Source organism: Aythya fuligula, chromosome Z (genome assembly GCF_009819795.1).
Source record: "Aythya fuligula isolate bAytFul2 chromosome Z, bAytFul2.pri, whole genome shotgun sequence".
Lineage (NCBI taxonomy): Eukaryota > Metazoa > Chordata > Aves > Anseriformes > Anatidae > Aythya > Aythya fuligula.
Genome location: NC_045593.1, coordinates 36124516 through 36137415, shown reverse-complemented (window position 1 = coordinate 36137415; position 12900 = coordinate 36124516). Strand labels below are relative to the sequence as shown.

The window sequence follows — 12900 nt, the reverse complement described above, 5'->3', positions numbered from 1 at the left end:
AATGCCATTGCTGAAAATGGCAGCTCAAATTTATTGCACGTAGAGATTTCAAAACTCCAAAAGGTGTTGAAAAAATATGCATATGCATGAAGAGTATGCACAACATATATGCATGTCTTTTTGCAGGTTCAGCCAATGTGCTAAAGCATTTTATTCATTATGTATAAACAATAATTGAACAGATCAGACATGCTGTAAACAAAGATTCTTCAGGAGAATTTCTCTGCTCAGTGCAGACTTGTAACACCTATTAACATTAATGGGAGTATTGTACATAACTCTGTGGACCTCAAGGGGAGTATATATTCTTGTGTGCATAGTTAGATGTAAAATATTGTTCTTAATAACTTGTCTAGTCTATTTGCTATTATTATAATATGAGGTATTAACAGAAAATTGTTAAAATGATGTATGATAACAGAATATTCCTGAGTTTCCTGAGACCTGTTTGTTGAGGCTGAACTTCATTAGTATGAAGCAAAGCACCCAGTTACATGGTTTATACACCAGATATGAACTCAGATACTTAGGTGGGCCTCTGTAGAGGCTCAGAGGTAAAGACATATGCTTACAGTATTTTCCTTCCAAACTCATCATCCACACCTAACACACTTCTACCTACTGGCAAAGTTACAAAGAATCATTACATACAACAAAAATAAACATTGCAAAGTTAGCTCACAGAAAGAATGAACAAAACCAGGTACTTTGAGATTTTGAGCTGTAAAGAAAGGTTTTGCAGCTTGTATCTTCAGGCATTCAGAAGAGTAACTTTCTATAACCTCAAACAACAGTTGACAACTTTTGTGAATTTATTCTGCTAAAAATGACTTACAGGGCTTACATTTTTGAAAAATTATCAGGTCAAACTAAAACTAACAGTGACTTGATATAAGTAGCTTTTCAGGCCTTCACAGTCAAAACACTCATCCAATTTATCCACCAGTTATGTCATTCTACTAACCTGGATTTGGAGTCACATATTATGTTTACTTTAAATGTGGTTTTGCCTAGATCATTAATATTCCATTTTCTAACACTGAAAATGTAAGACTTCTTTAAGAAGGAATTGAAAGTCATATTAGTATTTTTGACATCAGATTCATATATGATGTTAAATACTTCTTGTTAAATGCTTCCTCAGCTAAGGAAACACAAAAAAAAAACCTTTCATTTTTCAGTAAAGTATTTTGCAGTTCATATGTAGTGGACAAACAGTAGATTTCTAGCATGAACGTTACTTATATTTTACCAAAAAATCCTCATTTTTATTTTTCTTATTTTCATAAAGCAAATGACTACTGGATTTTTGGATGTCACTCATAAAAAGAACTAACCTTATTAACAGATATTAGCACTTAGCAGCATCAGAAGCAGACGAGGCAAAACCAAACGTGAAATCAACACTGAAAAAGTCAACCTGTATGGTTTTAAGATCTCTTTCTCATAAATCAAGGAAATAAAACTATGTGCCTTCCCAAGGCTACTTTCTGCTGCCTGAATCTCTTCATTGATGTGACCTACCGTTACTAATTCCTGAACTTAGAATTTATGCATTCAATGTCCTATGGCCAAGATCTATATAATCATCATTACCATCAATAGTTAAGACGTCTGAACACTACTCTCTCTCTCACCCGACATGAGCTAGCACAACGAATCCAGTACTTAGAGACAGGCGCGTAACATGGCCTTCAAGCAGGCCCTTTGGCAGACAGCTTGCTAGCGTGCATTTTCTTCTAGCAGCAGGAAGCTGTACCATTTTGACTGTATATCTTTACTCAAATATGAAAAACAAAATGAAGGAAAAAAACCACACCCGAAGACACTCTGCTGCGCATATATTTCATTCAGTGAGAAGAGAGGAAGAAAGAACTAATATGTTCCAGGCAAGCCACCCCTTGAGAAAGCTCTCAGATACATCAGCACAACCTAGAATCTACACCATTCATATACTGTATTCACCAGAGACTGAAGAATGAAATAATCAACAAGTCAGTATTTTCCTACCAGCTAATCTACAAAAACACTAATATGAAGAATGATCTCTCTTTAAAATCAATAATAGTAGTGACATGTAAGTAACATAACACTGTTACATGAGCTGGACAATGTGCCAAAATTCTATCCTCTTCTTTCACAGATAGCTGTTTGCTTATCTCCTTCTTAAAAGAAGCAGAGTAATCACCACAATGCTCATTAAAGCCATTCCACAGCACTTTTCAACAAGATGCATTTAATTATTATGTGAAAACTCAATAAACTCCCTTTTTGGCCTATCTGATCTGCAAAAAAAAGTTTTAATTCTTCTGATTATGACTACATTTCTGTTTAACATCAAAGATTATCTAAAACCTAAGCTCCTAATCATTGGCTAACATATATTAATGATATGCATATGTGAGTGTGAAGATATGTATATAAATATATATATATGCTTGACCCAGTTATGAAATACTGTTCATGTGAATTATTCTCAGCACCAGATAATCTGTTCTGTCACCTTTAGTTTGCACTGCAGCTGTTTCATCTCTAAATCAATGTTCTTTGAAGGAGCTGGTGTGGCTTCACTCTTGCCAGCAGTTTGAGACAGATGTTCTCTCAACTTCAATTTTCCTTGTAAGTCTTCCTTCTCCTGTTGCCACTTGGCCAGGTTAGAGGTCAACACCTGTTTTACAAACAGAAGCAACAATCACAATTGCATCCTAAAAATACTTCTGCTTCATTATATCAGATGCTTCTGTGGTTTATAATTCAAGATGAATGAAACAGTATATATTATCTATAATTATGGTACATAATGCTGAGTACAATGCTGCTGGCTGGAATCTCTGGTCCATGCAAAGATCAAATCTGGCAAGAAAGAGAATTAAAGTAACATTAAAAACAAGATATTTTTTCAAGGCAAGCTGATTCAAGTTTCACTGTTGCAATTTGTACCATGACAGGCAAAAATTACCACTTACAATAGTAAATAATGGTAATTATTAATTACTATTAGCAATAGAAGTTACTATTAAAATCTGTTTACCCAGAATTTCTCTGGAATTCTAGCATTATTTCTATACCAATGAAGAAATACCAAGGTATCTCAGGCACCAAGCTGTATTAAAGGTGGTTAAATGTCAAAACTGTTTTAATGGTGACCACTGTAAGCTCACTTGAATTGCTGTGTTGACAACTGCTATAAAACATACACTCTTCTCTTGGCTTTTGTTTTGATATTTGTAGGGCTTGTAGAGGTTAAAGCAAAGTGGACCAGCTGCACTAAATATCTTCTGGTTGGCTGGTCTTTACTCATGTTGTGCTATTTCTTCCCTTTCACATATACGCACCATAGCCAGAGAACCACATATTCCATAACCTTGACTCTAGGGCTGAGGTACTTAAGTGGTAAAAGCCAAGCTGGAGCAGGACAGGATAACAGATGTTAGTTGTTTATTCCACTGGGTAGGTCTTACCACCCTATACTGCAGCCAAAATGCTTCTCATTTAGCAACATAAATGCTAAGTCCAATTAGCAGACGAGGCTTGTTAGGGATTTAGTTCAAATAAATAACATGCAAACTAACTCTCAGTCTTGTTGCACTTGATTGACAACTGACAAGACTTATTTAATCTTTGTAACAATATATTTCATGGTACTCTTTATAGAGGTAATCTTTTAAATAAAATATTTGTTTTAATTTAGATAATATTGAATGTTGTTTTATGAAAAGGGGAACTGAAATAATCTTCATGTTAGTGCTTAACTTTCACAAATCTGTAGTCAACCCAAATGTTAGGCCCACTGATGGCCTAACAACTCCCTGTTCCTTAAGAGGGTATCAACAGTACTATCTTATTATTCCAAAGAAGATTGTAATATGGTAGTTTAACATAAGGAACAATTATACAAAATGGTATTGAAATCTCTCAAAGGGGAAAAAAAACTTCCTTTGCGAAGAATCCTGATAAGAAACTGGGAAAGATATTACAGCTTAAAATGGCTAAATGTGTGGCTGATTATATGCTTCTACACACACACCAAAAATGTGTGACAGAAGGTTAAAGATAGTGCTCTTTTTCCAAATGTTGTATTGTTTAACTGAAAATTAGATTTTATACCGTTTGCCTTTATTAAAAACAAAACAACACAAAATGAAAAAACATTTTACGTTCATGTGTTTATGTGCTCCCATATATATCTGAGATAAGTACTGTTCTTAGTAGAAGGGTTACTCTTTCTGTTCCCTTCCGAGTCTGCTGTTTTTACTGACAAAGAGATAAATACTGTTAGTGTGTTTAGTAATTGGCAGTTCCATAACCTGTTATATTATTCTCACAATTAATACAGTATGGTTACAACACAAAATGAAGACTACTTTAACAAACAAAACCAATAGCAGTACAGAAAAATGCAGTATAGAAAGGTATATGATTTAGGTTAATTTGTCTAGTATTGCCAATATTTCTACATGCAGAATTTCATGATTCAGTGTTTCTATAATAAATTATTCATAAAAAGAAAAGAAAAAAATCATAGCTAGATCAATATCTCTGATTAAAATTAGAGATGCCCCTCTATCTGCCCAAGACAGCCAGCTACTTGCAGAAGTTTTTAGGCAATTTAAGACTGCTGCCAGCAAAATGCCATGACTGCAGCAGCTACTTACCAAAACCTGTCATTTCTGAATACGCTGAAAAAGAAAGGGGTTTGGTGGAACAGGTGCCAATACTTTCTTATAATATTTCCTTAAGTGAGGAAGTAGAAAAAAATATTTCAAATACAAATGTATACAAATATTAACTGCAGAAACAATATCAGACTTCAGGGAGATGTGTCAAAGTAGTATACAAAGGAAAAGCATCCATTAATTTGCAAAAAGCAAAGACAGACACACAAATGCAATCAGCACCAAGCTGTTTATCTCCAAAAGCTGTACAGACTACATCAATGGTGTTAGAGGGTGGTTAGGTTGGTCGTTTTGATTCCTTTTTTTTTTTTTTTTTTTTTTTTAAATAATCCTGTTGCATTGTTCTTTTATTTGCAACATATTGAAGGGTATTAGAAAATTCTATATAAATCTATGTAGGATATGAAAAACAGACCTTATCCCCAAAAATATTTATGTCTAAAAGATATACCTTGAATTTACTTAATCAATAAACAAGTTTGTTGCCCAGTTGTTCCTCACCAATCTCTAAGTTTTAGGTTAAGTCTTTCATTCCTTTTTAGACACAGGAGATTTTTTTGTGTATGCGCTACCATGCACACAAATCCTGAATGACAGAGTAAAAAGGATTTACTCTAAGGGAAGAGGTCACTAGGATGAAAGGTAGAATCTTAAACACCAGCTAGACCAGATGTTTGTAAAGGCAGGCTACCGCTGTTCCTCCAAGATGTAGCGGCCTTTGTCTGCTGCACCTCCTCCAGAGTGTTTTGGCTTAACAGATGTTTATAGATTCAATATTTTAACATCCATCTATCTTAATCTCCTTGCTCCTGGTATACCCATGACACTCTGTTCTGCTGTACACAAAGGGATAAGTGATGAAATCTCCGTTTCTGTGTAGTCAATGTAAAACTCCCAGTGACTCAGCAATGCCTTTTACCATATGCCCTCTTCTCAGAAACACGGCAGCATGGAACACCCAATGGATTCATGCAGGAAGCTCCTGGAATAGCCTATTGCTCCCCTGCATCACAACAACCCTGTGAGGAGCTTCTAGCAGAGTCTACAGGAGAGTCAAACTCCTACTGCAACTAGCAAATATGACAATGACATTTATGTTCGTGGTCGTTGCTACTATACTGCAACAACTCTAAAATGGTTTATACACTGTTAGCAGATTAAATAGAATAGGCAAAATTTGAAAATGGGATATAAATCTGGCATTCTTGAAATACTCTTCAAGCACTGAAAACCGTACTTTACTACTCATTTTGTAATCCAGCTATAACCAATATAAATATCCATAAACGTGTTAAAATCATATTTGCTATGAAACTTCTCACTCTAAAACACTGGCACACAAAAAACATCACAGTGTATGGAAATTTCTGTAGTAAACTTGACTTCAACAAATTCCTTTTTTTTTTTCTCTAAAAGAACTTTCTACAGTAGGTAATAAAATACGTTTGCTGTACTGCGCAGCTCCAGTACAAAGTTCCATTTCAAAATCCAGCACTGCTTGTCTGAAGGTTTTAAAGCAAAACCTTCTTCTTTATCTCAATCATGAAAATATACAAGAAAAGCAGTACTTGTTGCAAACATAAACCACAATACAACTTTTCAAAACATTTGCAAACATTGAGTTAGGTATTTGTGATTTTACACATACTATCAAATACTATTATAACACGATAAACATATTTACAATATCGAAGTCAAAATTTATAGTCAGTCCCACCAATCTTGACTCTGTTTTTTTCACTTGAATCAAAACCGACCTCTGCCTGAAGGATCACAGAAAACAAAGCTAATACTAATATAAGTGGTATGCAGCTATTTGAAAATATGAAAGCTGTATACCACTTCTAGACTAAAAAGCCAACTCTGCTGCATACTTAATGTGATCATATAGAGAAAAGGCCAATAATTCCAAATCCTTAGTGAAAGTTTTCTTCATGCAAGTGCTTTATGTGGTTGATTATTTAGCATTCCAGACAGGAATACATAATACAAGTCTTTGGTGATTTAATACCATATTTCTAAACTGAAACAAACACCCCTCAAATACAAGAAAAAGTTACAAAACATAAAAGTTGTCACTTATTCTTCTGATTTTTTTTTTTTTGGTAATATCTACTGTATCACTCAGTGTTTTTTTTTTTCTTTAGCCAAATGTAGTTATCAGCAGCAGACTCTGTTTCACAAAATGTCAAGTAAATGAAGGTAATATAGAGGACTTTTTGCCAGTGCTTTAGCTAGTTGTTAGACTTCAGTAGCCTTTAGAGACCATTAAGTACCCTTTGGCTAATTGGCCAATGGTAGATTAATCCTCTTTTTATTCTAGCAGCACTATTTTAACACCCCTTGCACTCTGTCAGTGTAGTATCTGAATGACAAAATAATATTGTGCATGAATAATAAGCAGAAAAGTTAAATTAACATTTCATGTTTCACATGCCATACCTATGTGTCAGAGAAAAAAAAAAAAAACCACTCCTTTAAAGCCATTGACATTCAACTTTTTTAAACAATCTCATGTTGACATCTTATTGAGGTGAATCTTCCTAATTACTGCTAATTGCCTATCACGAAAAAAAAAAAAAAAAAACTTTCCTTGAAGTGCAGTTGTCTAGTATAGATGAACATAGCTCCAGTGTGCATAGTAAAGACAGGCATGACACTTGAGGTGTGCTACATTATTATGAGGTCATACTAAATATGGTTTGCAATGAACAAAGCAGCTTTTAAGGATGTTTAAGGCACTGAAAATGTCAATCTTTCATGAAGTGTTTAAATTAGTTCCCAGCAGAGGAATACAGATATCAGCATGCAGATAAGAGGCATATTTTTCATCTCAGTTATTTTAGTAAAGAAAAAATACAGTTGTCCTTTTGATAATGTCACTGTAACACAATCAGAGTTCACCAGCTTTATAAAAGTAAAACATACACCATTATCTTCAGAACTGCCATTTAACACACACAAAATGCAAACTCAACTATTCTTGGAAATACAGGTGTTATTGCCAACAAATAAAGACTCTTTAAAAGTCTTTGAATGTCTTTCTAATCATGTGTTAGTATTGATCAAACAAAGAGTAATCATTGTTTATAAAGGTCATTTACTGTACACCACTTCATAAAACTTTTAATGTAATTTTAATGTAGCTACTTTGTATCAAAATGAGGTTCATAAAAAATTAAAATTCATTCTACAACTTAAAAAAGCTTAGTGTTACAATATTTGGTCTAGCTATGGTATTTTATGAAATGAAAAAAAAAAATAGTGTAGATAGGTCCACTTTTTTATTTTATTTTTACATTTGTAAAGGACAATAATACCACACAGATCAAAAACAAAGCATTTACATCTATTCCAGAGAAACATACAAACACTCATGTATAAATGGATCATTCTGGGCCCAATTCTCCAACAAATCATCTGTTGTTATAAGCAACAGAGAAGCCCGAGTATACAACTGCATATTGTGCACAAAACGGTTATGTTCCAAAATATGGAAAATAAGGGAAACTGTAATAATCTAGGTAACAATTTTTTAATATGATGAAAACACTTCTGAAAAATTTCATCTGTATAAAACAGCAATTCAAAGTTAAGGCTATTGACCTGCAGCAACTCAATTTCAGCTTGCATTTTCGATCCGTTTCAGTTTCATATCTCTTTATGAGTAAATACTGCTGTATCTCATGTCTAATTTCTGTATATATTAAGAACACTATCTTGCTTTCATACTAAAGCAGATACAGCACTCCATCTGTCCTTGCAAGTTTCAAAGGAATATAAGAACCATGGAATATAAGAAGCCATGTATGTAATGCTATTTATATAAGTATTTTCATTATGATCAATTATATGATTTCAACTATGTACTTTAATTTTTGTAGGAATTCAGTTTCCCGTGTGAAGATGCAAACTGTCACAATATACAGATGTTACAATTGGGTAGGACCTTGCCTAAAGGCCTTCACTATTCCACATAAATTAAAGAACTCAAAAAAATATATATATTCCTTAGAATGAAAAATATTTGAAATTAAAGTATTTTATACAGTATCTTATATAATTAAAGTTTAACTTATTTGAACTACTTCTACACAGACACAACACCCTATGTGAAGCTATGGTGGAAATAGGAAACCAGCGTGTTTCCAGGTATTTACCATTGCTAGTTAAACAAATACATACTGACTTAGGTACTCCAACACCTAACATGCCTGAGCACCTTAGCTACTGGTATATACAAATAAAGACTTATATCAGATGTATAACATTTACTGCAAAATATCCACACCTTTCTAGAGACTAGAAAATTTTCAATGAAGACAGGGAATCCATGCAATCTTTTATAGTTAGGACCAGGGTTTACTGCAAGATTTTTTGCAGGGTTACACAGTATTTATCCGATTTTCACCAGATATGAGAGTTGCGGCAAACTCATAAAGCTAGAAATTTGAATTTTTCATCTAGGGTCAGGGATAGTGCTTGCCATATTCCCCCTGCTTACTCTTAACACATCTAAGCACTGCAAATGAACTACTTGCATGAGAGCCAGTCAGGGAATTTCACAATCCCTACAACTCATTACGAATTTAACAGCAGCAATACTAAGTATTCATATGTTTCAGATAACACATACAAATATGCTGCACTAAAACTCATTGGGGGAAAAAATTAATAATGCTTCCATCTGTTTTCCGTATAGCTCACATAAAATAGAAAGAAACCAAACTGAAAATGCTATTTTAAAGACTGTTTTTAAACTTTCTTTTTATTTATGTGCTTATTTCCAAAAGCATACAGCTTTGTATCTTTAAAAATTAAAAATTATTTTAAAAGAAAATATAACCAAGAAAGAAACTAAACAGCTGAAAGAATGGTGAAATATTAATTTAACCTCTCCTCATTTCCATCTGTTTTAGAGAGTGAACCATTTTCTATTGAAATATTTCTGCATCTCAATGTGAGTGGGCAGGAATTCTGTGCGTGTAGGGAAAGCTGTTCCATCTACCATACTCTGGCCTCATCTTTAAATATTGCTCTCATTTACTTAAATCTCAATTTTTAAACTGTTAAAGACTGTTTTCTGTAAACTTACAGAAATCACTTTTAAAAGACACAAAGGTTTGGAGTTGCCATATGGGTATTTTGAGATAAAAATACTGAAGGTACTAGAAAATATTATCAAAGGTGGGTTGCAGTATCTGAGAAACAAAATGTATTAATATATATGTAGGTTTGAATTTATACAATAATTTGTAACTGTATAAAAATTATTTATACAATAATTTGTAACTGCTTCCACAATCAAAAATTTTTTTGCTGAAAAAAATGTCCTCAGGAGCTTTATTATTATTTTTTTTTTTCATATGGTCAATTATGTAAAAGCAAAATATTTTGTGTGTAGATTAAATTAACAATTTTAATTACTGGAAATGTTCAGGGTTCTCACAGAGCAGGTCAAAAATATAGATACACAACAAAGAGCTGGAAAATGAAAGATCGAAGAGTCTGGAACTTCTCTAGTCATATAAAGGTAATACAGTATAAATATTAATATACTATACGTTGATTTTCCATGTAAGAAAATAAAGGCATATTGCTAGGCAGTTCTAAGGGGTATGAGGAAGTTGATGACAGACATTGGGGGGGGGGATATCAGGATAGGAGATATTTTTCAAAATCACTAATTGCATTAAAAATTAACTCTAGAATGTATTGCATTTAATTTAAAGCGGTAATTCATCCCCGGATTCTCGTAAATGAACCCCTACAGTCTTATCTTTAATTTGTATTATATGTTATCATTGAAACCCCAACTAGAACAACAGACATAGGCGAACATTTTAGGGTAAAGTATTCCTTCTGTTATATATTAACGTACTGAAGAGACCTTAAGGAGAAGATGTATTTTCTGGCTAATATGTAAACTGAAATATATTTTCCCTATATCATAATTATGATCAACAGTGTGACTCATTTGGGTGATTAATTTTTTTCACATACATGAATAATTTGAAGGCAATATTGTGGTTGTGCCAGATCCCTGCAATCCAAGGATCCAGCCTCAAGCAGATCTACAACTGCCATCTCTTAATATTTCCCTCATTTTGTTCTGCTTGCATCACTGAGATAAGAATATACAGGTTGACTCATACATTCCTATTTGATGCACATAACAGCCCAAAGATCACAGGACCACCTTTGAATCTCCAAATGAACAGAAAACTGTGCATAGGCACAGTTCAGACAGCAAACAGTATATAGTCTTTTCCAGTGCCTCTGAATCTCATGAGACACGGTATGGCTAGCCATACAATCTCCATTACCAAGAAAGAACTTCTTGCCACATTAGGCATCAAAGGTAGCCAGAGTGACGTAAAATGAACCTGAACGCAACACAACTATGGGAAGAGTACATGACTGCTTCACTAATTGCCAATGACACTTAGGGATAAAAAATCAGATGGTGCAGAGCATCAGCAAGAAGTACTAACATTATCCTATCTTCTCTATCAGTAGGTCTAGGAAGTCCAGGCAGTTTAGGCACACATACGTGGCTTCAAAAGTATAAAAACTCTTCCCTTAGTGTAAAAAGAAGTGTATTGTTGTCTGACTTCTGTAGGGATGCCAACAAATCCTGTGAGCCATTATTCATTGTCTGCAACAACCAGGGCCCAAGACAGAGAAAAATGAGGATAATCACAAGGAAAGCATGCTACAGAAAAGGAACCTCATGCATAGAACCCAAATAAGATTTTTTTATTTTTTGGTCTCAAAAGTAGTCTTAGTTCTTAACACATTCCTACTGTTGTTGATGTCTTAATTCTTTGCTCCTAATCCTTTATGCCCAGAAAGATGAAAAAACATCAAATGAATCCCAAAGGTTTATATGTCTTCTTTGGTATAGTAATGTGAGAGGCTGTGCTTTTCTGGTTTGCACTCCTGGCTATGGATACGTTTTCAAGTGAAGGGGAGTAGACAGGACAAAAAAGTATGAGCAATAACTTTACAGACACAAACTTAACCAAGAGATTGTGGGAATAAGAGCCAATTCCCAGAAGACCAATTCTTTTTCTTCATTAAACTAGAAAGAGAAATCTCATCGTGGGATCAGTAGACAAAAAAGGTTAAGTACAGGAAACTGATGTTTTACAGTGCTGAACCAGTGAAGAAGATTTACCTGCTTAACTCTGGATGAGCTCAAAAAAACTCTGCAACCTAGAGTTCATAGAATATCCAAATCACAGGATAGTTTGTGTTGGAAGGGACCTTAAAGATCATCCAATTCCAACGCTCTCTGCCATGGGCAGGGACACTTCCCACTACACCAGGTTGCCCAAAGCCCCATCCAACCTGGCCTTGAAAACTTCCAGGGATGGGGCAGCCACAGCTTCTTCAGGCAACCTGTGCCAGTGCTTCACACAGCCCATCCCTCCCCTCCCCGGTAAAAAAATTTCTTCCTAATACGTAATCTAAATCCACCCTCTTTTAGTAAAAAGCTAAATCCAGATTTCTAGGATATACTTCCTTCTGAAATAATTACCCCAAGAATAAGGTGTGGGAGCTATTGTTATGGGCCCTTCTGGTTAATGATAGGTATTATTAGAAACCAAAGAATAATAAACTGCATGAGAGAAAATGTGAACTTGGTTTTCAAGAAATAAAAGTTTATGGAGAATAGCTGTAAGTGCCATTGTTTATACTCTTCAGTATTAAGATATATTTCCAGTCTTAGGTAGGTAAAAAACAGTCATTCCATTTTGAGAATGAGAAGAGGACAAAAAATTAAGTACTGCAAGACCAAGACTGGAAATGATGTCACGAATATGTTAAATTTAGCGCTTGCACAAAGCAATGTAAGTAGACTACCCCTGAAAATTTTGGTATAACTGCAAAAATGCCCATGTCAACCTTTCGCAGTTTTCAGTGCCCTCTGAGTGAGAACATCTGTCATAGATATCAATAATCCGTCTTGAAAAAATAAGTCTATTTCTTTATGCTTTACCTTAAAAGAGACAGAAGCACATACTGACCATTAGCCTTTTAAAATAATCTTTTACACATCGGAAGGGACCTATTACACTCCATCAGTGTTTATCATCGATCTGTTATTTCAGGAATTACTTTCCTTGAATCTTTTCTCATAGGTAGCATCTTCAACACTTCCTAAAATTCCTGTAGATTTCTTCCAATATGTATATTTTAAGTGTGGTGCCCAAACAAG

At 34.3% G+C, this 12900-nt stretch overlaps 1 protein-coding gene across 1 annotated transcript in view; it reads right to left on the bottom strand.

Moving 5' to 3' along the window:
- Positions 1-12900, bottom strand: part of CNTLN (centlein) — a 192433-nt gene that overhangs the window by 25621 nt on the left and 153912 nt on the right. Inside the window, exon 19 of the mRNA XM_032206274.1 lies at positions 2504-2668. Within this exon, the coding sequence (XP_032062165.1) occupies positions 2504-2668 (165 nt within the window). The remainder of the gene's footprint in view (positions 1-2503; positions 2669-12900) is intronic.